Source organism: Artemia sp. Qi Xiang Cuo, chromosome 19 (assembly GCF_049724085.1).
Source record: "Artemia sp. Qi Xiang Cuo chromosome 19, ASM4972408v1, whole genome shotgun sequence".
Classification (NCBI taxonomy): domain Eukaryota; kingdom Metazoa; phylum Arthropoda; class Branchiopoda; order Anostraca; family Artemiidae; genus Artemia; species Artemia sp. Qi Xiang Cuo.
The window spans coordinates 42,895,351-42,923,027 of NC_142812.1; the positions used below are offsets into that span (position 1 = coordinate 42,895,351).

General features: G+C 34.3%; 1 protein-coding gene across 1 annotated transcript in view; it reads left to right on the forward strand.

Annotated features, from left to right (window-relative positions):
- Positions 1 to 27,677, forward strand: part of LOC148940873 (uncharacterized) — a 53,496-nt gene that overhangs the window by 16,848 nt on the left and 8,971 nt on the right. The window contains exons 2-3 of the mRNA XM_089104753.1: positions 14,984 to 15,150; positions 20,336 to 20,506. Coding sequence (XP_088960879.1) covers positions 15,108 to 15,150; positions 20,336 to 20,506 — 214 coding nt within the window. The 5' untranslated portion in view covers positions 14,984 to 15,107. The remainder of the gene's footprint in view (positions 1 to 14,983; positions 15,151 to 20,335; positions 20,507 to 27,677) is intronic.

Here is a 27,677-nt window from a genome sequence, read left to right on the forward strand (position 1 = left end):
CCCCACAGCCTTCAGGGCAAGGGTTGTAAGTTATGCCTTGGGGGCATATAAGGTGTTTATAGAACGCGTTGTCGTAGAAACTTCCAAAAGGTCTCATTCGGCTGGAAATTGGAGTGGCTAGTGCCCTTTTTAATTGTCGAAAGTGATTGGAGGGCATCTAGCACCCCCCATGCCCATCATTCCCCCAAATACATCCAATCAAAATTTTGAGATAACCATTTTGTTCGGCGTAGTTGATTTCCAGATAGAAAATATGTTTTTGACTAGGACACTTCCCCAAAACCCTCAGGGCAAGGGTTTTAAGTTATGCCCTGGAGGCATATAAGAACGATGTTGGCACAATGTATTATTTATTTATTTTTTTCGTTTGGAGCAGGGCACTTCGTATCAAAGAAGTTGTCGTAGAAACCTCGAAAAGGGCTCATTCAATTGGAAATTGGAGTGGCTTGTGCCTTTTTTAATAGTTAAAGTGATTGGAAGGCAACTAAAACCCCTTCCACGCCCACCATTTCCCAAACACATCCAATCAAAAATTTTGAGATAGCGATTTTGTTCAGCGTAGTTGATTTCAATAGAGAAATTATGTTCTTGAGGAGGACACTCCCCCACAGCAATCAGGGAAAGGGATGTAAGTTATGCCCTGGGGGCATATACGGTGTTTATAGAACGCGTTGTCGTAAGATAGCTATTTTATTCAATGTAGTTTTTAAGTTCTGGAAATTAGGTCTTTGAGGATGACAACCCCCCACAGCCTTCAGGGCAAGGGTTGTAAGTTATGCCCTGGGGGCATATAAGGTTTTTATAGAACGCGTTGTCGTAGAAACTTCAAAAAGGGCTCATTCGATTTGAAATTGAAATGGCTAGTGCCCTTTTTAATAGTCGAAAGTGATTTGAAGGCAACTAACATCCCTTCCACGCCCACCATTTCCCCAAACACATCAAATCAAAATTTTGAGATAGCAATTTTGTTCCACGCAGTCTAAAGTTCAAGAAATTATACCTTTGTGTAGGACATTCTCCCCACAGTCTTCAGGCCAAGGGTTATATGTTATGCCCTGGGGGTATATAAGGTTTTTATTGAAATCTTTGTCGTAGAAACTTGAAAAAGGGGTCATTCGATTAGAAATTCAAAGGGCTAGTGCCCTTTTTAATAGTTGAAAGTGATTTGAAGGACACTAGCCCCCCCCCTAACGCCCCTCATTCCCCCAAATACATCCAATCAAAATTTTGAGATAGTCATTTTGTTCGGCGTAGTTGATTTCCAGATAGAAAATATGTTTCTGACTAGGACATTTCCCCACAGCCCTCAGGGCAAGGATTTTAAGTTATGCCCTGGAGGCATATAAGAACGATGTTGGCACAATGTATTATTTGTTTATTTTTTCCTTTAGAGCAGGGCACTTCGTATCAAAGAAGTTGTCGTAGAAATCTCGAAAAGGGCTCATTCAATTGGAAATTGGAGTGGCTTGTGCCCTTTTTAATAGTCGAAAGTGATTGGAAGGCACAACTAACACCCCTTCCACGCCCACCATTTCCCAAACATATCCAATCAAAAATTTTAAGATAGCCATTTTGTTCAGCATAGTTGATTTCAATAGAGAAATTATGTTCTTGAGGAGGACACTCCCCCACAGCAATCAGGGAAAGGGATGTAAATTATGCCCTGGGGGCATATAAGGTTCTTATATAAGGCGTTGCCGTAGACACTTCAAAAAGGCTCATTTGATTGGAAATTCAAAGGACTAGTGCCCTTTTAATAGTCGAAAGTGATTGGAGGGTAACTAACCCCCTTCTCACGTCCACTTTTTCCCCAAATACATCCAATCAAAATTTTTAGATAGCCATTTTATTCAACGTAGTTTTTAGGTTCTGGAAATTAGGTCTTTGAGGATGACAACCCCCCACAGCCTTCAGGTTAAGGGTTGTAAGTTATGCCTTGGGGGCATATAAGGTGTTTATAGAACGCGTTGTCGTAGAAACTTCAAAAAGGGCTCATTCGATTAGAAATTGAAATTGCTAGTGCCCTTTTTAATAGTCGAAAGTGATTTGAAGGCAACTAACACCCCTTCCACGCCCACCATTTCCCCAAACACATCAAATCAAAATTTTGAGATAGCAATTTTGTTCCACGCAGTCTAAAGTTCAAGAAATTATACCTTTGTGTAGGACATTCCCCCACAGTCTTCAGGGCAAGGGTTATAAGTTATGCCCTGGGGGCATATAAGGTTTTTATTGAAATCTTTGTCGTAGAAACTTGAAAAAGGGCTCATTCGATTAGAAATTCAAAGGGCTAGTACCCTTTTTAATAGTCGAAAGTGATTTGAAGGACACTAGCCCCCCCTCACGCCCCTCAGTCCCCCAAATACATCCAATCAAAATTTTGAGATAGCCATTTTGTTCAGCGTAGTTGATTTCCAGATAGAAAATATGTTTCTGACTAGGACATTTCCCCACAGCCCTCAGGGCAAGGATTTTAAGTTATGCCCTGGAGGCATATAAGAACGATGTTGGCACAATGTATTATTTGTTTATTTTTTCCTTTAGAGCAGGGCACTTCGTATCAAAGAAGTTGTCGTAGAAATCTCGAAAAGGGCTCATTCAATTGGAAATTGGAGTGGCTTGTGCCCTTTTTAATAGTCGAAAGTGATTGGAAGGCACAACTAACACCCCTTCCACGCCCACCATTTCCCAAACATATCCAATCAAAAATTTTAAGATAGCCATTTTTTTCAGCATAGTTGATTTCAATAGAGAAATTATGTTCTTGAGGAGGACACTCCCCCACAGCAATCAGGGAAAGGGATGAAAATTATGCCCTGGGGGCATATAAGGTTCTTATAGAAGGCGTTGCCGTAGACACTTCAAAAAGGCTCATTTGATTGGAAATTCAAAGGACTAGTGCCCTTTTAATAGTCGAAAATAATTGGAGGGCAACTAACCCCCTTCTCACGCCCATATTTTCCCCCAAACACATCCAATCAAAATTTTGAGATAGCCGTTTTATTCAACGTAGTTTTTAAGTTCTGGAAATTAGGTCTTTGAGGATGACAACCCACCACAGCCTTCAGGTTAAGGGTTGTAAGTTATGCCTTGGGGGCATATAAGGTGTTTATAGAACGCGTTGTCGTAGAAACTTCAAAAAGGGCTCATTCGATTGGAAATCGAAATTGCTAGTGCCCTTTTTAATAGTCAAAATTTGAAGGCAACTAACACCCCTTCTACGCCCACCATTTCCCCAGACACATCAAATCAAAATTTTGAGATAGCCATTTTGTTCCGCGCAGTATAAAGTTCAAGCAATTATACCTTTGAGTAGGACACTACCCCCACAGTCTTCAGGGCAAGTGTTATAAGTTATGTCCTGGGGGCATATAAGGTTTTTATTGAAATCTTTGTCGTAGAAACTTGAAAAAGGGCTCATTTGATTAGAAATTCAAAGGGCTAGTTCCCTTTTTAATAGTCGAAAGTGATTTGAGGGCAACTAACTCCCTCCCTCGTTAAAAAAAGGAAAAGATACAAATGAATGTGCATTGTCAGTTTAATATACAAATACTGATATTTAGTAATAAAAATGTTAATATTATTTGATTTATTAAAGTTGTAAACGTAAAAACATTTATATTTTTTTAGTAAAGTGCAAATTTTGTTCTGGCCTTGGGAAGGCATAGGAGGTTTTGAGCCCAACTCATGATAATTTCTGCTCGTTTGGAATTTGACTTGGTTATTTATTGTAATTTCTGTTCGTTTTGGGTTTCATTTATTCATCGATGCTGATTTGTGGTAGTTTCACGCTAGGTACATTATTTGATTTTATTTTTGCTCATTTTTTGTTTAATGGAGTTCTTTACTTTTCTTTGAAAAAGTTATTTTATGGAAAAAGTTTTTTTAATTGATTAAACAAAAAAATGAGCTTTCAACTGAAATCAAGGAACAGATTTGAAACCTATTTGAATAGATTATTCTTTGTATAAAGGTTTTATGAAGGCATATAAGGGCTTTTACAGAAAGTGTTGTCATAGAAGATTAAAAAAGGGCTCATTCAATTGGAAATTGAGAGGACTATTGCCTTTTCATTAGTAAAATAATTTGTGAAGTTGCTGAAGGTATCTTAGGGAAGAAAGCTAGGACTGCAGCTAAGAATATTATTGAAAAAGCTTTATGTTTAATAGAAAGGAAACAGGACTTGTATAAGAATTATCTGAGTGAGAGATCATATGAAAACAAAAGGAATGTAAAGAAAGCGGAGAAAACATTAAAATATGAATGAAGGAGGTGTGAAGTGGAGGCCACGGCTATCATTGCTGTGGATCTGAAAGATGCAGCCAGACGAATAATAGTAAAACATTGTACTGACATGTCAATAAATTGAGAAGGAGCAGTCAATCCGGACTTGGACCAGTTAAAGATAGGAATGGGGCCACAATTACCGATAAGCAGAGAGTTAAAGAAAGATGGGAAGAACATTTTGAGAACGTTATAAACAGATATAGATTTGCAGTAAAAGATATAGAAGAAAATGGAAAAGTTCGTCATGAATTGGTTGTGACGGAATATTTTTTTTGTGAGGAAGAATTAGTGGCAGTACTAAAAGGATTAAAAAATAATAAGGCTTCAGGTTCTGTTTGTGTGGTAAATGAGTTTCTTAAATATGGTGGTTTTGAGGTTTGAAATAAGTTACTGAAGATTATGAATATGATTTTTGAAAAAGGGGAAGTACCTAACGATTTTAGGAAAACCTTAATTAAACCATTGAATAAGAAAGGTCATAAGAGTGAGTGGGGTAATTATCGAGGCATTCGTCTGGTCTGTGTAAGTAGCAAGTTACTTAGTAGTATGATACTTTTTAGACTGAGAAATGCCGTAGACAAAGTTTTAAGAGAAGAACAGTGTGGTTTTAGAAAAGGTAGAGGTTGTGTCAACCAAATTTTCACTCTTAGGTTAATAACTGAGAAGTGCCTGAGCTGTCTAAAACTTTGGTCCTCAGTTTTATATATTATGAGCAAAAGTTCGATTCTGTTGATAGAAGTGCTTTAGTAAAGGTTTTATCCTTGTATGATATACCAGACAAATACCTTAAAGTGATTAGTGCTATGTACGAGAATAACACTGCTACGGTTAAGTTTGGAAATACGGTTAGCAGCTGGTTTTGTATTAAATCTGGAGTTAAGCAGGGTTTTGTTCTATCCCCCTTTATGTGGATTATTTTGATGGACTTTGTCTTAAGGAGCACTGGAAAGGCCATGGGAGACCACGGAATCAAATGGGGGGGAAAAATTCTCCTGGACTTGGATTATGCTGATGATTTAAGCATCCTAGATGAAAGTGTGAGCAAAATGAATAAACTTTTAGAGGTTTTGCGAGTTAAGGGTGCTAGAATAGGTTTAGAAATTAATGTTAAGAAGACTAAATCAGTAAGGCTAGTAATAAGTGAAGATGAAAAGGTGACGTTGGGTAATGAAAAGATTGATCAGGTGGGCAGCTTCACTTACCTTGGTATTATTATTAGTAAAGATGGTGGGAGCAGTGATTTTTTCACAGTTAAAAAAAAGTTTGGAAGAATAGAAAGATAAATCTGCAAACCAAGATTAGAATATTAAAAGCTCCAGTGATGAGAGTGGTCAAATATGGCTCTGAAGCATGGGCGCTTCGAAAAGTGGATGAAGATTTGCTAGATGTTTTCCAGAGAAATTGCTTAAGGACTATTCTGGGTACCCGGCTGACTGACCGTATTTCAAACAATAGGCTGCACGAAAAATTTGGTTCAATATTGCTCTCTAGGGCTATAATGAAAGAAAGGCTGAGGTGGCTAGGGCACGTTGTGCGGATGAAGGTTTACAGATTGCTGAAGATTGTTCTTTTCGGCCAACCGTCTAGGGCTAAACGGAAAGCAGGTCGTCCTTGTCTGGGGTGGGAGGACGTCACAAAGAAAGATTTAGAGGAAATGGGAACTTCGTTAGAGGGTGTAAAAAAGGGAGGCTTTGAATAGATTGAGATGGAGGAGGAGCGTGCGAAGCTGTGTTGGCCTCAGGCGGCTTGGTGCTGTGGTGAATTGTTATTAGTAGTAGTAATAGTCAATAGTAGTAGTCTTAGCTTTAGTAGCAGTAATAGTAGTAGTAGTTGCAGGAGTTGAAGCATTACTATTATGATGCAAATATTGTCTTTTGGTTAGTTCAACATCCCCCAGAACAAGCGTTGTAAGTTTGAATTTCACACGCGAAACTGTTCCTAAGATATTGCTGGTATGTACTTTTGACAACCTGCAGACGGATGGCAGGTTGTCATCGCTACAACAGAAATATTCTCTGAAAATTTCACCTTCATAGGTTGTGGATTGATTCTTTGAAATGTTGTAAAATCCTTTTGAAGCTACAAAAAATATCTGTATTAATAATTGAAAATGAAAAATTTTAGTTACATACAAACTGCAAAAGCATAGATTCTGAAGCATTTGAATAGTTTCTTAATTCTGTGAAATACTGTAACATTCTTTTGATGCTAAAAAAAATTCTGTATTAATTGGTTGTAATCAGCAGTGTGACTAATTTTAAATGAATAATACAAAAAAAAATCACTCCAAGGGCCCCCATCTTGTCACATGCAAAAACAGACATGCAAAAGTTAGGTTCATTAAACTCACATAGCGCCGTCAGCTTAAATGAACCTAACGTTTTGCATATCTCTCTCACTTTACCCGTGCGTCTGAGCGGGTGCGCTGCCATCTATAACTATGGGTGAAAAAATGGCAGCAGTTGAAGTAGTGAACAGTCTCTCACTATGACTGTGTGTCTGAGTGGGTGTGCTGCCATCTATAACTAGAGGTGAGAAAACAATAGTTAACATGATGTAACCTAGTCAATAAAAATAAAATACGTTTGCTGTAGGTAGTCGGTGTGCGTAAGGGTGTGACAAGATGGGGGTACTTGGAGTGATTTTTGTTTTGTATTATTCATTTAAAATAAGTCACACTGCTGATTACAAGGATAGATTTGGAATTGATTCTTTGAAATGTTGTAAAATCCTTTTGAAGCTACAAAAAATATCTGTATTAATAATTGAAAATGAAAAATTTTAGTTACATACAAACTGCAGACGTATGGATTCTAAAACATTTATTAGTTTCTTGATTCTGTTATATATTGTAAAATTCTTTTTGATGCTAAAAAAAAATTCTTTATTGATTGATAATGGATGATTTTAGTTGCATGCAAGCTGCAAAAGCATAGATTCTGATACATTTGAATAGTTTATTGATTCTGTGACATGTTGTAAAATCCTTTTAATACTAAAAAATACCCGTGTTAATTGATAATGCAAAATTTTGAGTTACATGCAAACTGAAAAAGCATAGATTCTGAAAAATTTGAAGTGTTTCTTGATTCTGTGAAATGTTGTAAAATCCTTTTGATGCTAAAAATGCCTGTATTTATTTATAATTGGAAGATTTTGGTTATGTTCAAAATGCAAAAGCAGATTCTGAAACATTTGAATAGTTTCTTGATTCTGTGAAATGTTGTAAAATCCTTTTGATGCTAACCAACACCTGTATTTATTAATAATGGATTATACTAGTTACATGTAAGCTACTAAAGCAAAGAGTCTAACCAAATTGAATAGTGTCTTGATTTTTTGAAATGTTGTAAATTGCTTGTGATACTAAAAAAAATATCTCTTCAAATTGTTATTGAAAAATTTTACTGATCCGGAATCTACAAAAGCTTACATTCTGAGAAATTTGAATAGTTTCTTGGTTCTGTGAAATGTTATAAAATCCTTTTGATTCTTAAAAAAAAAAATACTTGTATTCATTGGTAGTGGAAGAGTTAGTTACATGCAAACTGCAAAAGCATACATTCTGAAACATTTGAATAATTTATTGGTTCTGTGAAATGTTGTAAAATCCTTTTGATGCTTAAAAAAAATTCCTGTATTAATTGATATTTGAAGATTTTAGTTACATACAAACAGCAAAAGCATAGATTCTGAAACATTTGCATAGTTTCTTGAATTTGTGAAATGTTGTAAAATTCTTTTGATGCTAAAAAAAAAATCTATATTAATTGAAAATGGAAGATTTACTTACACGTAAACTGCAAAAGTATATATTGTCTAACATTTGAATAGTTTCTTGATTCTCTGAAATGCTACAAAATGCTTTTGATGCTAAGAAATATTTATATTAATTGATAATGGAAGATTATAGTTATACTCATAGTGCCAAAGCATAGATTCTGAACCATTTGAATAGTTTCGTGATTTTCTGAAATGCTGTAAAATACTTTTGATGCTAAAAAAACCTCTATGAATTGGTAATGGCAGATTTTAGTTACATGCGTATTGTAAAACCATAGATTCTGAACCATTTGAATAGTTTCTTAATAATGTGAAATGTTGTAAAATCCTTTTGATTCTAAAAAAAAATACCTGTGCTAGTTGACAATGGATAGATTACAGTCATTCCTAAACTTCATTATTATAGATCGTGTAACATATGAGTATTTTCTCGATACTGTGAAATGTTGTCGAATTCGCTTGATTCAACGAAATAATTGCACTATTCAATAATTGAAGATTTTACTTATATGCATACTGCAAAAGCAAAGATTCTGAAACATTTGAAAAGTTTCTGGATTTTGTAAAATGTATTAAAATCCTTGTGATGCTAAAAAATACCTGTTAATTGATAAATGGAAGACTTTACTTACATGGAAACTACAAAAGCATATATTCTGGAAAATTTGAATAGTTTCCTGATTTTTTGAAATGTTATAAAATCTTTTTGATGCTTAAAAAAAATACTTGTATTCATTGGTAGTGGAAGAGTTAGTTACATGCAAACTGCAAAAGCATACATTCTAAAACATTTAAATAATTTATTGGTTCTGTGAAATGTTGTAAAATGCTTTTGATGCTAAAAAATTCCTTTATTAATTGATAATTGGAAGATTTTAGTTACATGCAAACAGCAAAAGCATAGATTCTCAAACATTTAAATAGTTTCTTGATTCTGTGAAATGTTGTAAAATTCTTTTGATGCTAAAACAATATCTGTATTAATTGAAAATGGAAGATTTTAGTTATATGCAAACTGCAAAAGCATACATTCTAAAACATTTAAATAATTTATTGGTTCTGTGAAATGTTGTAAAATCCTTTTGATGCTTAAAAAAATTCCTTTATTAATTGATAATTGGGATATTCTAGTTACATGCAAACTGCGAAAGCATATATTCTGAAAAATTTGAATAGTTTCTTGAATCTGTGAAATGGTGTAAAATTCTTTTGAGGCTAAAAAGTACCTTTATTAATTGATAATGGAAGATTTTAGTTACATGGAAACTGCCTAAGCATATATTCTGAACCATTTGAGTAGTTTCTTGATTCTCTGAAATGTTGTAAAATCCTTTTAATGCTAAAAGAAACCTCTATGAATTGGTAATGGAAGATTTTAGTTACATGCATATTGTAAAAGCATAGATTCTGAACCATTTGAATAGTTTCTTAATTATGTGAAATGTTGTAAAATCCTTTTGATTCTAAAAAAAAATACCTGTATTAATTGATAATGGAAGATTTTAGTTACATGCAAACTGCAAAAGCATAGATTCTGAAACATATGAATAGTTTCTTGATTCTGTGAAATGTTGTAAAATCCTTTTGATGCTTAAAAAAATACTTGTATTTAGCGATAATTGAAGATTTTAGTTACATGCAAACTGCAAAAGCATACATTCTGAAACATTTGAATAATTTATTGGAATTGTGAAATGTTGTAAAATCCTTTTGATGCTAAAAAATATCTGTATTAATTGATAATTGGAAGATTTTAGTTACATGCAAACAGCAAAAGCATAGATTCTGAAACATTTAAATAGTTTTTTGATTTTGTGAAATGTTGTAAAATTCTTTTGATGCAAAAAAATATCTGTATTAATTGAAAATGGAAGATTTTAGTTACATGCAAACTGTAAAAGTATAGATTCTGTAACATTTGAATAGTTTCTTGAATCTGTAAAATGTAGCAAAATGCTTTTGATTCTAAAAAATATCTATATTAATTGATAATGGAAGATTTTAGTTATATGCATACTGTCAAAGCATAGATTCTGAACCATTTGAGTAGTTTCTTGACGTTGTGAAATGTTGTAAAATCCTTTTGATTCGAAAAAAATACCTGTATTAATTGATAATGGAAGATTTCCGTTACGTGCAATCTTCAAAGGGAGAGATTTTGAACCGTTTTAATAGTTTGCTGATTGTGTGAAAAGTTATAAAATCATTTCCATGCTAAAAAAATCCGTATTAATTGATAATTGTAGATTTTAGTTACACGCAAGTTGCAAAACCATAGATTCTGAAACATTTGAATAGTTTCTTGATTCTGTGAAATGCTGTAAAATCCTTTTGATTCTGAAAAATCCCCGTGTTAATCGATAACTGTAGATTTTCGTTACATGCAAACGGCAACAGTATAGATTATTTGTTGTTTGGATGGGTTCTTGATTCAGTGACAGGTCGTAAAATCTTATTGATAACAAAAAAAAATATCTGTATTAATTGATAATGTAAGATTTTAGTTACATGCATACTTCCAAAAGCATTAATTCTGAAATATTTGAATAATTTCTTGATTCTGTGAAATGTTGTAAAATCTTTTTGGTGTTATAAAATACCTGTATTAATTGATAATGGTAGATTTTAGTTACATGAAAACTGCAAAAGCATAGATCCTGAAATATTTGAATAATTTCTTGATTCTGTGAAATGCTGTAAAATCCTTTTGATAACAAAAAACAAAATACCTGTATTAATTGATAATGGAAGATTTTAGTTACATGCATACTTCAAAAGCATTAATTCTGAAATATTTGAATAATTTCTTGATTCTGATTTAAGCATCAAAAACCTTTTGATGCTTAAAAAATTACCTGTATTAATTGATAATGGATAATTTTAGTTGTATGCAAACTGTAAGAAGCACATATTCTGAAACATTTAAATAGTTTCTTGAATCTGTGAAATGTTGTAAAATCCTTTTGATGCTAAAAAAGGTAACTGTATTAATTGATCATTGAAGGTTTTAGTTATGTACAAAGTGCAATAGTGTAGATTTTAAAACATTTGAAAAAGTTTCTTGATTCTGTGAATTATTGTAAAATCCTTTTGATGCTAAAAAAAATTACCTGTATTAATTGATGATAGATGATTTTAGTAACATGCAAACTGCAAAAGCATAGATTCTGAACTTTTTGAATTGTTTTTTGATTCTCTGGAGTGTTGTAAAATCCTTTTGATGCTAAAAAATATCTGTATTAATTGATAATGGAAGATTTCAGTTATGTGCAAAAACACAAAAGCATAGATTCTGAAACATTTGAATAGCTTCTTGATTCTTTGAAATGTTGTAAAATGCTTTTGATTCTAAAAAAAGCTGTATTAATTGATAATGGAAGATTTTAGTTACATGCAAGGTGCAAAAGCATTAATTCTGAAATATTTGATTAGTTTCTTGATTCTGTGAAATGTTGTAAAATCCTTTTAATGATAAAAAATATCTGTATTAATTTATAATGGAAGATTTTAGTTACATGCAAACTCTAAAAGCATAGATTCTGAAACATTTGAATAGTTTCTTGATTCTGTGGAATGTTATAAAATGCTTTTGATGCTAAAAAAATAATATCTGTATTAATTTGTAGCGGGAGATTTTAGTTACATATAAACTGTAAAAGAATAGATTCTGAAACATTAGGATAGTTTCTTGATCCTGTGAAATGTTGTAAAATGCTTTTGATGCTAAAAAAAAATAATATCTGTATTAATTTATAGTGGAATATTTTAGTTACATGTAAACTGCAAAAGCATAGACTCTGAAACTTTTGAATAGTTTTGAGTCCTTTTTATACTAAAAAAATGCATGTATGAATTGGTAATGGAAGATTTTAGTTACATGCATGCTGCAAAAGCATAGATTCTGAAACATTTGAATAGTTTCTTGATTCTGTGAAATGTTTTAAAATTCTTTTGACGCTAAAAAAAAAATCTGTATTAATTGGTTGTAATCAGCAGTGTGACTAATTTTAAATGAATAATACAAAAAAAAATCACTCCAAGGGCCCCCATCTTGTCACATGCAAAAACAGACATGCAAAAGTTAGGTTCATTAAACTCACATAGCGCCGTCAGCTTAAATGAACCTAACGTTTTGCATATCTCTCTCACTTTACCCGTGCGTCTGAGCGGGTGCGCTGCCATCTATAACTATGGGTGAAAAAATGGCAGCAGTGGAGGTTGAGGTCCTTAGTGGTTACGGTCATTGGTGGTTGCGGTCCTTCATGGTTCAAATCAATAAACATCTCATTACTTGATTTCTAAGGATTTTTAAGGATTGTTCTGAATTTCTATATTAAAATTCTTTTCTTGGCATCTACAACTTCATTATTTTCAACTGTTTAGCATACTCCATTGCTAAAGAATATTTTACATTGCCCATATTCCTCATTAAGTACTACTGTATTATAGCGACCACAGCCGAGAAGTGAAAGCTATGTCAAGTCACGACATCTTTCCTTGGCAACTATGACTATTATTTTCAACTTTTTAGCATACTCCAATGTTAAAGAATATTTTATATTGCCCAAATTCCTCAATTGGTACTTGTGTATTATACAGAACACAGCCAAGAAGTAAAGCTAGGTCAAGTTTACAAGATCGCCTCTTTTCTTGGCGCCTACGACTTCATTGGTTTCAACTTTTTAGCATACTCCAATGCTAAAGAATATTTTATATTGCCCACACTCCTCAATTGGTACTTGTGTATTATACAGAACACAGCCAAGAGGTAAAGCTAGGTCAAGTCACAAGATCGCCTCTTTTCTTGGTACCTACGACTTAATTAGTTTCAAATTTTTAGCATATTCCAATGCTAAAGAATATTTTATATCGCCCACACTCCTCAATTGGTACTTTTGTGTTATAAAGACCACAGCCGATAAGTGAAAGCTATGTCAATTCACAAGATCGCCTTGTCACCACTAACCATTTTCACAGACTGATACACATGACGTTATTCTAATCATATTCTAACATTTATGTCACGTTGCGTAAGACTTATCAAACCCTCAGGCTTACCATTTTCATACAATCCAATTAAAAATAAGAATATTTTCATCCTCTACTTCATCCTATTGTTCTTATCATTAATGAAGATCATTCAGACCAGAACTATGCAAATGATACCCGTAATAATGTATGCGATATCGGACGAGATCTGAGACACCTTGAAGCTGAAGGTTATTAACCTGTTTGACAACTATTGGCTCAAAAACCTGTCTGGTTGACCCAGAAAGCTGTCTGGTTGACCCAGAAAGCTGTCTATAACATACGCTGTTTAACAGGCTTTTAACAGGGACAATAAATCTCCCCCTGGATCAGCACCTATTACACTACTGTCACCTTATCACATATAATCTTTAGCATAGTTTCCATTAAAGTTAGTTTAGAGGCAATTTTTGAATAAGGTTTTGCATAAATTACTGGTACTTCCATCGGAGAGATCATAACAAAAGTGGGCAGGTTGACTTGTTCATTGTTGCTTTTTCGCAAAAATTCAAGCATATCATTTATGTGCCTAAGTGAGGCCAGATCATCGTTTCCTTTCCTTGAGGTTTGGTTAAGAGAGGCACAAGACCAGAGTTCAGCTTTTGCGCTCTATAAAATTCTCATAAAAAAAGCCAAAGGCAAGTTTAGCAACAGAATCATCATCAATTCCACCCCAGAGATTCACTTGTTAACAATTCACCACGGATGAATAAATATAAGTAGCAGACTGGCTTATAGAATCTGATTTGTTGGTTTTTACCATTTTGTAAGCAAATCCCAACTCACAATCTTAAATTAGACCAGTAGCACGCAAATAATCCATACCGTCGGAGCAAGTGTTAATAATTATTGTCCGAATGTTATTCACCCCACAGAAACTAAATGAATAACCCGAATAATTACTGGCTTTATAAATCCCGTGGCAGATAGAATCTGCGGGAAGTGCGTATGCTCAAAATGCCTCTCCCCAGCATTTTAAGGGTTTAAAAATCCAGCCAATACTGCAGCATCTGATGTTCACTGTCGCTCCCTTCTGCACAGTCGATCTCTGACAATACAAGAAAAACGGCTTGGCATAGTTAAATTGAAATCGGTTTAAAGGCAATAACTAATTGTTCAAGATATAAATAAATGTTCTGGAACGGGGTCAGTAGACCCCATTACTTTTAATCCCTATCAAAAAGTATTTAAATGATCTCTTAATTAACTCCAGTCACTGAATTCAATCAAGAACATACTAGATTTCAAATTTAATAAATCCAATCTAGATAGATGTTTTCACCTTTTTTTTGTTGTTCGTTGTGTAGAGTTTTATGTTGTTGTTCTTGACTTTGACTCAGTGGGCTTGGAATCGACAGAGCTTCAATTAAATATCTTTTCAGTCTTCCTCATATCAGGAAATGACTTTAAAAACTAAATTAAATCAGTTAATGTAGGGTAGAAAAATCTGGAGCTTAGATAGTTTTCTATTTTAAAGGTATATAAATCTGAAGACAAAGTTCAGTAAATACACTGCATCCTAGTTACCAAAGTATGAAATTTGGCTGGCTTGCTTCTAAGGAGTTTAAAAAATACAAAAGTGAAGTAAAAAGTACATAGGTTCATTTGGGCCAACTAAATAAGTGAAGAGTTTTAAGAAGATCAAAGTATTTAAAGTAGCTGTAACCAATTACCAGTGTAAGATTAGTTAAAAACTGTTAGTTCTCTAGTAACTTTTTCATTTGAAAAATATAAGATATGCAATGTGTTGTTCTGGGGTTTACCACTAAAATCAATCTTTTATCATAGACCTATTTTGTTGTAAATATAGAAATGTTAATGCTGTTGAATTTTGAAATGATTGGATCTATGCTTTTTGGGCTTATATCTTCCATTTATTTTATAGGATTCGCACTCCTTGTTCTCTTGAGAAGCTACAATATTGAAGTTTGTTAATTATTGAGATTCTAGAGATTTCTAATTGCCGAGAGCAGTCAAGAGAAGGCGACTGTAGATTGGATTAGTGAGCAATGGGAACACCCAACTTCTTTGGTATCACTGCTGTTAAGCAAGGTAAATGACATTATGATAAATTGAGCCAATTGGCTGCTTGTTTGTCCTTATTTGCTTACTATGTTGGACATTTATTGCAATTCCCCACTTGTTTTGGTTGCTTGTACTTGAAAAATGTATGAAATAAACTATAAAACCTTTATATTAATTTTTAAAAAATATACAGAACAAGTTTTTTAGTCTTGCTATTCTTGGCTTTTAACTGCTTTTGTGTAATTTACTAAATGATCACCCTAAGATTAATAAACAAAATATTGGTTTCAATTGCATCATTTTCTCCCTAGATAGATGTTACAACTTTTAATGGAGGTTAGAAGATTATAACCACTTTCTACGATAAAAAAGGTTGACTTTAAACTTCAATCTCTCTGCTCTTAAATTAACAAAAATATACAAAGTTCAAGATTCAAGCTAGTTTACCATGTTTTGTCGGTGAAAATAATAAAATGACTCACTTTAGTGTTCTGGCTTCAAACAGTACATCTGGTTTTTCAAGTGTTTTTAAATACAGTTTGAATAATGAAAAACGAAAACACCAAATTATCAAAAAAAAAATTATGTTTTATTCTTGAATACTTTTATGAAAAAACCGGCTGAAATTTAACATAAAAGTTTTGTTTTTCATGGGAAGTAGAAGTTGCAGAAATGATTAAAAAACATATAAAAACATCCAGAGTAGGCCTATTTCTAGCACCTCAGCTTTGGATGTCTTGTATTGTTTCTTTGTTCAGATGTTGCCTATCTTTACCTTATCAAACTTTTGCCTATCAAAAGTCACCCCACCTGCAAGTTCCCACTATCCTTTATTCTTAAATATCAAAGCAATATAGATACTAATTATATTCTTAGTAAAGTATATGGTATGCTTTACTGTAAATATCCTTTATGTGGGAGAGGGATGGGAGTTTAAACCCGCTTTTGGAAATGTTTGTTTTACTGTAATGACATTTGCAATTTTCAGATATATGTATGTATATACATCTCTTTAAAACTAGGTTTAAATATACAGGGATGCTACCATTTCATCCAACTGTCACAAGCACTAAACGTCATTTCGTCGACAAGGAAAATCCGTCAGAACATCGACAGGTCAGGACATAGACAGTCATAACATCGACACGTCAGGATACCGACAGTCACAATTGCTACCCGTCAAAACGTCGACAGGCATAACATGAATACATCAGTTCATCGACAGTCACAATCGCTACCCGTCAGGACGTCGACAGTCATAACATCGACACGTCATAACATCTAAAAAAATATAGTGTTATGACTGTCGACGTTCTGATGAGTAGCGATTGTGACTGTCGACGTTATGACTGTCGACATTCTGACGGGTAGCGATTGTGACTCAATGAGCTGACATGTCGATTTTATGACTGTCGATATTCCCACGGGTAGCGATTATGACTGTTGATGTTCTGACGGATTTATTGTCGATGTTATTACGGATTTTGTCCATGTCTTGACCGTAGCGGTCCTGACGTGTCGATGTCCTGGTGCCTTCCCAAATATATATACATATATATAACGGACTGGATAAACTAGCCTTTTAACCTCCAGCGATTAAAATAAGTCCACGTTTGAATAGAAACACGACTTGCCTCATGGCATAACTTCATATATTCATGATAAAAAATACAAGGGTCCACTAAAACCTGAATATAGGACTTGAAGAGCTATATATCTGAGATGAAACTCGGATATATAGCTTAAGGAATAAAGTTTGGAGGAAATAAGTGTTGACTCTGACCCAAAGTAAAAACAGTAAATGGGGTTACCGCTAAGGGTTTGGATGAAATATGAGGTAGCTAGTAACAGGAGAGAGTACATCCCTGAGACCCAAGATGTATATACATCTACCCAAGATGTATATACATCTCTTTAAAACTAGGTTTAAATATATAGGGATGCTACCATTTCATCCAACCGTCACAAGCACTAAACGTCATTTCGTCGCTACCCGTCAGGACGTTGACAGTCATAACATCGACACGTCATAACATCTAAAAAAAATATAGTGTTATGACTGTCGACGTTCTGATGGGTAGCGATTGTGACTGTCAACATTCTGACGGGTAGCGATTGTGACTCGATGAGCTGACATGTCGATTTTATGACTGTCGATATTCCAAAGGGTAGCGATTATGACTGTCGATGTTCTAACGGATTTTTCTCGATGTTATGACGGATTTTGTCCATGTCCTGACCTTAGCGGTCCTGACGTGTCGATGTCCTGGCGCCTTCCCAAATATATATACATATATATAACGGACTGGCTAAACTAGCCTTTTAACCTCCAGCGATTAAAATAAGTCCACGTTTGAATAAAAACACGACTTGCCTCATGGCATAACTTCATATATTCATGATAAAAAATACAAGGGTCCACTAAAACCTGAATATAGGACTTGAAGAGCTATATATCTGAGATGAAACTCGGATATATAGCTTAAGGAATAAAGTTTGGAGGAAATAAGTGTTGACTCTGACCCAAAGTAAAATCAGTAAATGGGGTTACCGCTAAGGGTTTGGATGAAATATGAGGTAGCTAGTAACAGGAGAGAGTACATCCCTGAGACCCAAGATTGGAAAGGCAAAGCATCGGTAAAGGGATCGCAACTGGTCCATCATTTATGCGTTGAGGGAACCGGCTATCATTCATGGCCTTCTGAATGGGCTCCAGTTCCCAAAAGAGACCAAATACCCCCTAGACCTAGTAGGACCAATCCCAGATTCCTTCCCAAAGTCTTTCTAGTCTAAACCAAATTCAATACCTCCCATTTTTCCCAAAACCTATTTCAATCAATTCAATACTACCCTTTGATATTCTGTTTTTTGTCTCCCACAAGTCCCAATGCCTCTTAGTTTTCCCTAACTTTTTTTTTTCTCCGTAGTTCTGTTATTTTCCCAAAATTTTTTCTTTCCACCACTAGAGACTGAATTTGTAAATCACATTTCTTTTTCGCATTTTTTTTTCTTTTCTACTTTTCTCAAGTTTGTCATTCACTCAAAATAAATCATCACTAAATTTAAATTGGACTTCAGTGTCCACAACCTTCGACTGCATTTCTTTATTGTAGTCCCCTTCTATATTTCTTTTCTCCCTCTTAGATTTCTTTTCATTTGCCGCGACATTGAATACATCGTTGCTAAATGGGATTTGAATTTCTGATTTTTAGCTTTGCTTCTCTTTTCTCTCTTTTTGTTCTCTTCATTTTTACATTTGGTTTTTCATGTTGGACCAGAATATCTTGGACTTTTCGCAGGAATGAGCGTACGGTAAATTTCTTTTCATTTTTCTCTGGCACACAGAGTGCCTAAGTTTCATCAAGTTTAGTTTTACCCATCAAAAGTTACGCGCCTGAGAAGATCACGGGTTTGTGTTTATTTGTTGTTTTTTTTTTCTTTCTTTTCCTCAGGGATGATCAGGTTTGGCTCGGCGGTTACATGGGAGGATCTTTCCATGCAGGAAGTTTTATTGGGGAAAGGGACATTGTTAGGAAGGGGGCACCGGATTTCTCAGCGTAAATTAAAAAAACCATCAGAAATTAAATAAACAAACAAGTTTTACAACTGAAAGTAAGGAGCAACACCAAAACTTAAAACGAACAGAAATTATTACGTATATGATTGGATTCACCCACTAGTCAATACCTCGCTCGCTATGCTAAAGTTTTTTTTGTACTTTCATATGACCTATTTATTCTAATTAACGGCCTTTGTGATTAATCGGTCAGTCACAAAGAATTGGAACAAATTTGAACTTTAGTGTAAAGAGCGTGGTATTGACTAGGGGACGAATCCCCTAATATACGTAATAAAAATATACGAATATAGATGTTCGTTGCGTAAGTTAATTTGTAAGTTGCGTATATTTATTACTAATAAAATCGTCCGTAAATAAAATTAAACCACGTTCGAGAAAGCCATTTAACCAAAAAAAAAGTAAAATTAATATGCAAATTTCGTTTTAATTATTCATCTCTGGTGAGCCAAAATCAAAACCTGCATTAATTCAAAAACGTTCAGAAATTAAATAAAAAAGCAAGTTTTAACTGAAAGTTAGGAGCAACATTAAAACTTAAAACGAACAGAAACTATTCCGTATATGAAAGGGGCTGTCCCCTCCTCAATGCCTCGCTCTTTGCGCTATAAGTTTGACTCTGTCTCACAACTGTATTTTTTAAAACAATAAAAAACTTTAGCGTAAAGAGCGAGGCATTGAGGACGGGACAGTCCCTTTCATATCCGGAATAATTTCTGTTCGTTTTAAGTTTTAATGTCGCTCCTTACTTTCAGTTAAAAAAAACTTGTTTTTTCTTTTTATTTAATATAAGTAGGCCTGACCACTTCTCCATTCCCCGTCGTTATAGAAGTCGCTTCAAGGAATAGGAGATTTTTGATATATCCATGTCTGTTCCTATGAGAACACTAAGTGGAAGAGTAGGAACTAGCCTACCTTTGTTATTTTTCTTTGAACCGTGGGGTCTTTCGTTGCCATTTTTATTCTAACCCAATATGAAGGACATGGGTCTTTATTTCTACAAAAGCATAGTATCGTGACTGTATCTGAATAGTTTAACTTCTTTTTCGTTTACTAAATTCCTCTGTACGTAAGTTTGATCGTTACGAAAAACATTTTAAACAAAAATTTTAGAGAATTTTGTTCTTTACAATATTTTTAATTAAAATAAATACAAAAAAACCACTTTCATGGCTACTTTACGATAGATGGGGTTGGAGAGAAATTTTAGGGCGTCACAGTAAAGCTTTACACGAGTTTATAGCTGACTATCTTCAATTCTTAGGTGAAACCACTAAAATGAACATACTATAGCAGGCTTGCCACAAAATTGTCTTTTTTGGAGGGACTTTTTTTCGTTTTACTTTTTTTTCCCAATCACCATGAAATGCCAATATTTTCTCACTTGACCATTTTTTTCTTCAAACGAGTCTTAAACTTTATTTTTACTATAGACCGTGGTTTGTTCTTTACTAAGTACAGCTATTTCTTCGCCCATGATGAAGAAACTCTTTGATGATAAGACCACTAACCTTGTGTAATTGTTCAGTTTTAAATTTATTTTTTCGAACCCTTTGCGGTGGCATTGATTTTATTTAAGGAACAAACTTGTTATGTTTTGAACATTTTATGTGGTCTGTACTGTAATCTTTGTAGAAACCGAAGATGAAACCTCAGATGGTGATAAAGCTGTTTCTGGAAGTAAACATCCTATATTTCCAATAGAACACGAAGCCAATCTTTTTGCTACTTCTCCTGGCATATCTCCAGAGTGTATTGTTAATTCTAACCGTCTTCAACAGGAGCTCAGCACTGACGGTGACAAAGGTATGCTTCAGATATCCTGACCTGTTCCTATTTGTTTGCGTTTTCAAAATGAAAAAAGTAAAAACTTTCTTTTAAATTTCTGAGGGGCGTGAAATTTGTGTATTTGAGTGCTTGTTGCATCTGAGTAGTCTAGTTGCATTTCACCATTTGAAACAAAGTCTCGGTTGTTTTTAAATATTAGGAAAGAAATTTTTTATCTGGCTGAAATCGCTGAACGAAACGAAAAACTTAATTGTATTTTGGACAACACAATCTCTAATTGAAAGCGTCCCATTGGCAGGCGTGAAGAAAAATTTCACAATGTTACTCTATTTTCCAAAGCTAGGCGACCAACTGAAAAAGATTTTAAAAATATTTAGCCTGAACATAGTATTCAGTAGCTCAAATAAATTTAAGACCTGTGAATGCTGTGAGAAAGATGAAATCAGCCGCCGACTGGCGTTATAGGATCGTTAGTGGTGCTTATAGGATCTCCTGTTCATGCGGTCGGATAACATTTTAACTTATACAAATATTTATATACATATTTTTTCAGCAGAGTTGCAAGTTCAAATAACTATGCCTCTGGGGACAACAACCGCCCACAGTCCTTGAGCAAAAGGGCTGTAAGCTATGCAATTCTCCCATTTTTTACATTTAATATATATTATTGGGAAAGTGGAGGTTAAAATCCATACTCTGTGATAGATGCAAAATTGCTTTGGCACACAAATTCCTATTAAGGTCAACTCCAAACAGTCGTGATCCCTTTGTGTCAGCAAGTGAAAAGGTCTAAACCCCCTTATTGGAGCTATTTTTTCAAGCCACTCATTGTTTTCAATCGCTGTACACAAGTCATGCAAGCTGTCTATTGTTCATATATAAGGTTTTTATCAAAGAGTTAATCGTATAGATTTTGAAAAAAGCATAATTCGTTTTAAATGGAAAATTCTTGATCCGTTTTTTAAATTCAAGAATAATTGGACGGTAAGCACCCCCCCCCCATGCCATAAAAACTTGAAACTTTTTGCAATCAAAAACGAACAAAAATCAATTAAAAAAAAAACATTCCGAAAAATAAATTTTTCAAAGAAAAGCAAAGGCAATTTTAAACTAAAGATCAGGAAATAAAACTTACTTTAATAATTCAAACTCAACACGACCAGCAGTTACTACTAAATGATAAATGAAACCCAAAATGAACAGCCATCCAAGGGAACACCGAGGCAAAAAACATACAGAAAAATAAACTAACGTCTAAATAGAGCATGAAGCAAATAATGATTGGGCTGAATATGAAAATCTAGCTTAAAACGAAAACAAATAGTTTGTTATTAAAGCATAAATGAAACTTAAAACGAACAGAAATTAAATTCAGGTTGTCAAATGGATGTATTGGAAATATTTTAGGTTTATACATTTATTCTAATTACATTTATTCTAATAATATTTATTCTAATAAAGTCTAATTACGGAATTTGGACCATTTTAGGTTTTTCATGGTTGACTAGAAAAGACCAGAATATAAAACTTGCCATACGAGAATGAAAACTGTTCATTTTTTTAGAGAAAGCTCGAACCCCGACTTTCAAATTTACCAATCCTCCATCAAATACTTATTCTAATTTTTCTTTCCTAACTTTTGGATTTATAACCTTAGCTTGCTCTGATGGCTCTTGGTACTGAGCAATGTTTTAGCTTAGAACTATTTTTTAATAGTCTGTAATGGTGGGATCAAAAAAAGATAATCCCGCCAACTCTGGATTCAAATACCACCAATGGTTCGAAAATTATGTCAGGGTTATTTCTACAATGTCTTCATAGTCTAACAGAATATGCAAAATACCCGAATCTTCTTTTGCTGCAAGATGAGCTTTTGAAGCATTGAACCATGAAGCATTGAAGCTTTACAAAAAAAAAATTTAAGCTCTTTATAGTCATGTCTGGGGTTGCTTTCAGTTATTTTGGTTGAGAATTCAGCTGTAACATTTGCAATCACTTCTGTAGTTACCTGCTTTTGCATTAGATTACCACTGCTACCTGTGTCGTATTTCCCTTTGTCTATCGTGGGTAACGCAGTGAGGAATCTCTTAAAAATGTCTGGATGAGATTCAGTGATTTATCCTATTTTTATGTCGAATACGCCTCATAACAAATTTTCCAACATACGGTGACGACAAGCTAGGTATAGAAATTCTCTTCCTAACATTTGCTCCAATATGACGCATGTTCCTTAGAGTCTTCCCATGTTGGATGCTGTAGTATCGAAGCACATTTGCTCCTCTCCAGAGCTGTTTGCTGTTAGGAGTTAGAGCTGTAGGAGCTATTATGAAATAAAACTTATATTTATATTATGAAATAAAATTTGACGATTTGAGGGTAGTTTACAACCGATGATCTGATGAATGGGAAGGCCACAAGAAATATTTTATCCTTGGTCTGCATATGCACACCTGATGTGGATACAATTTAATTTAATACTGATGTGGAGGCCAATAGGTACAAATCGATTGTAGGCTGAAGTAAAATCACCGATTACCGTCCCTAAAATAGAAATTAGATTCGCCCTCCCCTGTACCTGTCCAACGGGTCTTTTTTTAGCAAACGAGTAAGGTAATCTTCCGATGATATTTGAATAAAAGGCCCTTTATGTTTGAAAAATGAGTTCCATAATACTTTTTAATGAAAAAAAACTTAATTTCGAGACACATTGCGTAAAAACCCATAAAATTCTTAGAAAACTCACAACTGGCAACAATAAATTTTAAAGAACAACATTAGCTTCCTTTTGAGATATTAAGCGGGTTTTTATTATTTACCGTTCTGGAGTTATTGCTCAATATATCAGCTTTTGGTCCAAGAATTTGAATTTTTTCAAACTTTAAGCGACTAGCGGCACGAGTTAGCGTCGTTTAATCGAGCTCAAATTTCGGCTGTCTCACTATCTTAAAAATGGGATTCGTTTTATGGGGTTCGGACGAACAAAATTCCGAGATTTTTTCTCTTCTTCGAGATCCGTTCACCCTACTCTTTACGCAAAAGTTTTAAGTTTCTTAAATATTTGTAACAAAAATTCAAACTTTAGCATAAAGAGCAAGGGCGGAAGAGGAGGCAGCTCCCATACGGAATATCGGTTTGTTTTAAGTTTTTAAGTTTAAGTTTAAGCTGTTTTAAGTTTTTAAGCTCCCATTGGTTTGTTTTAAGTTTTAATGTTACTTCTCACTTTCAGTTGAAAAAAAAGTATTTTTCTTCGTTAAATTTCTGACCTTTTTAAAATACTACGACCCCACCCCCTCCCACTATGTAGAATTCCCGCTTGAAAATTCCTCTCGAGAACTTACCTCTACAGAAAATACCCTCCCAAAACCTTCGAATATTTCCCAATGAAAAGGACTATATGGGAACAACTGACAATTTGTATAATTGACAGCCCTTCTCCCAGTGTCTATGGGAGTTCAGGTGATCCCCAAAGACATAGTTAGTGGACGTTTTAACTATGCTAAATCAAATGGCTATCTTGAAGTTTTGATCGGATGTCTTTGAGGAAAAAGAGTTATGTTAGGGGGATAGTCCCCCTCCAGTCTTTTTGGTCATTTAAAAAGGGCACTAGAACTGTGCCATGTTCCAATTTTCTAGGATCATTGGCTCGAAACAATTACCCTTGGCGAATGAGTGCTTGATATTTTAGGATCTCCCCCACCCTTGAAAATTTTGCAAATTTTCTTGGGCTTGTAACTTCTGATGGGTAACATTAAACTTACTGAGCTTCGAATATTTGAAATCAACAAGAAAAATCGATTCTTATAATGTATGAATTTTCATAAAAATTCCTTTTTTAGTATTTCAGTTACTATTGAGCCGAGTCGCTCCTTACTTACACTTCGTTACCACAAACTGTTTGATGATTTGCTTTTTGTCTGGCAACTAGTGTAGTTTGTATTATTAGATTTTTTATGGCTGGAAATGCTTTGATTGTTCACAAAAAAATAAGTTGACACATTTGTGGTGATAAAAAGAAAGAGGGAGCCACATCAGGTCACCTCTCCTTTTGAATGAAGATATTTGGAAAATGTAAAACTTTTGAAGATTTAAAATGAGAAAAATATTTATTAGAAACCTGTCATTTGCTCTTAAAAATATTATGTATAAGAAAAACATAAGAAATTATGAGAGACAATTGGAGCTTTTCTATGGTAGAAGTTGCTTTTCATAGGCAGACTGCTGCTTAAGTAAACAGCGAAGTGGGCACAATGCATTATTATTATTTTTTTTTTACCAATGCACTTTTCGTGGAAGGAGTTGTCATAAGAATTGAAAATTGAAAGTTCTGGCGTCATTTTTATGAGTCAAAATTGATTGTAGAGCAATCAGGCCCCCCCCCACGAACTCTTCCCCCCAAATACATCTGATCTAAATTTTGAGAAAGTCAACTGATCCTCCACAATTTTCAAAGAGGCTATCAAAGTTAATGAGCATAAACACCAAAAATTAGCCCTAATAAAGAAATAAAAGAGAAGCTTATTTGAGCCCGATTTATAATGAATTTATTAATTTAGATTTATCTCTTTTAAATCATAATATTTCGCAACTTAATGAAATTTCAGATGATACCAGACCTGGTAGGCGATTGACTTTTAAAAAGGTATTAAATAAACTGAACTGAGATTTAATTTTCTAATTGCAATTCAACATCTTTTTTTTATTCTGTAACCTTTTCAACATTACATAGAAAGGGTCTACTTATTCTAATGGTCGTTTTTTTCAGTTTTATTGTTAATTTTAGTGATTTTGCTTTATGGACTTCCATTGTTCTTCCATCTTAGCTCTGAGGACGGCTGATCAGAGGTCTTTTTTGCTTTTTCACTGGCTGGAAATATCCTCATTTTTTCTTCTTCATGAGTTTCTCCTCATCTTGTTTTGACCATCTTGTTCCAAACCATAGTCACAATGTTCTTTTCAAAGGCCATTTTAGTTTCACTAATGCAATACTAAAAGCCGACAAGTGGACAGTTTAGTATACGGGGCGTAAACAGCCTTATTTCATTTCAACTTTCTTATTAATTTCTTATTTCATTTCAGCCTTATGTCATTTTCAAATCAAATGAAAACAGGAATTATTCATAATTATTTGCTCTTTAAATTGAAACTGAATTGTGAATAATATCATTTCGTATTTTATATAGTAAATATCAATAATATCAGCGGGACAGAATAATATCAGTTCGCTTTTAAGGTTTAATCTTACTTCATACTTTCAGTTGAAAAACTCGTTTTTTGTTATTAAATGTCTGGCCGTTTTTCAAATCTTGACAGTTAATCCTCCCCACCCTGTGTAAAATTCCCCCTTAAAAATTCCTCCGGAGTACTTCCCCACATACTTCCCCTGTAGAAAATACCTCCCCAAAAATGTTCCAATGTTTCTCATACACAACTACTATATGTGAACAATCGACAATTTGTATAACTTACAACCCTTCTCTTGGTGTCTCTGGGGGTTTAGGTGATCTTTAAAGGCATAGTTAGTGGACTTTTCAACTATGCTGAACCAAATGGCTATCTTAAAATTTTGATTAGATGTCTTTTAGGAAAAACACGTTTGTGATAGTGAATAGTTACCCTCCAGTCATTTTGGTTACTTAAAAAGGGCACTAGAACTTTCTGTTTCTGATCAAATGACCCCTCTCCCTATTTTCTAGGATCACTAGGTCAATATAATCACCCCTTGGGAAAAATATACACATCAGTGATCTTTCTTGTGACAAAAGATGCAACATTCCACACTTTTATGTTTAAATCTGCCTGTTGTTTATGTATAGTATTCGTTATTCGGAATACGGGGGCATGTTTGACCTTTTGTGTCAAATAGTTTAAAAAGACAATTCCACAGAGAAGTTTTTAAAGAACCATTAAGGGCTACACTAACCGAAAATGAGCAGGAAAAGGTCAAATAATTTTTCAAGCGTACAACAATACTGATATGCATCACTGGAAGTCATAAAAATTTTGAATTTATAAAACTTTAAAAGGAGAAAACATTTTAAATGTATTTTGTTATCATTGAAGTGCCAAGTATTTTCTGGTCTTTAGAAGGCACCTTCGTAGTTTCTGCACGTTTTTAGTTTGGCTAGGCTAATTATTGTAATTTTTGTTGGTTTTGGGTTTCATATATTTATTGTGATAGCGACAAATGGGAATTTAACGCTTGAAAATTATTTGACTTTTCTTCTGCCCATCTTTGGTGTAATGTAACTCTTTTCTCTGCAAAATGTTTTTTAGCGAAGTTTTTTTTAATCAATTTCTTTTAGTTTTTAATTGACATAGTCTTTTTATTAATTGACGAAAAGAATATTTAAAATCTTCTCGATCTTTCATAGGCAGCGCAATAGCGCTGCCTAAGTAAAGAACGATGTGGGTACAATATATTCTTATTTTTGTTTGTTTTTTTTACCAGGACACTTCTTATCGAAAGAGTTGTCGTAAAAACTTCGAAAAGGGCTGATTCGACTGGAAATTTGAAGGACTTTGGCCCTTTTTAATATTTGAGAGCGATTGGAGGAAAATTAACACCCCTCTCACACCCATCATTTCTCCAAACACATCCAATCAAAATTTTGATTTGTTCGACGTAGTTGAAAGGTCCGGAAATTATGTCTTTGAGGATGAAGCTCCCCCCTGAGCCCTCAGGGCAATTGTTGTAAGTTATGCCTTGAGGGTATATAAGGTTTATATAGAAAGTGATGTCGTAGAAACTTCAAAAGGCCTCATTCGATTGTAAATTGAAAGGGATTGTGCCCTTTTTAATAGTCAAAAGTGATTGGAGGGCAACTAACCCCCTCTCATGCCCACCCTTTCCCGAAACTCATCCAATCGAAATTTTGAGATAGCCGTTTTGTTCAACGTAGTTGTAAATTCTGGAAATTAGGTGTTTGAGGAAGCCCCCACACACCCACACCCACACCCCACCCTACAACTCACCACACACACACACAAACACACCCCTCAGGGCAAGCGTTGTAAGTTGTGCCTTGGGGGCATATAAGGTTTTTTAAAGAAAGTGTCGTAGAAACTTCAAAAATGGCTCATTCGATTGGAAATTGTAAGGGCTAGTGCCCTTTTTAATAGTCGAAAGTGATTGGAGGGCAACTAACCCCACTCTCACGCCCATTATTTCCCCAAACGCGTCCAATCAAAA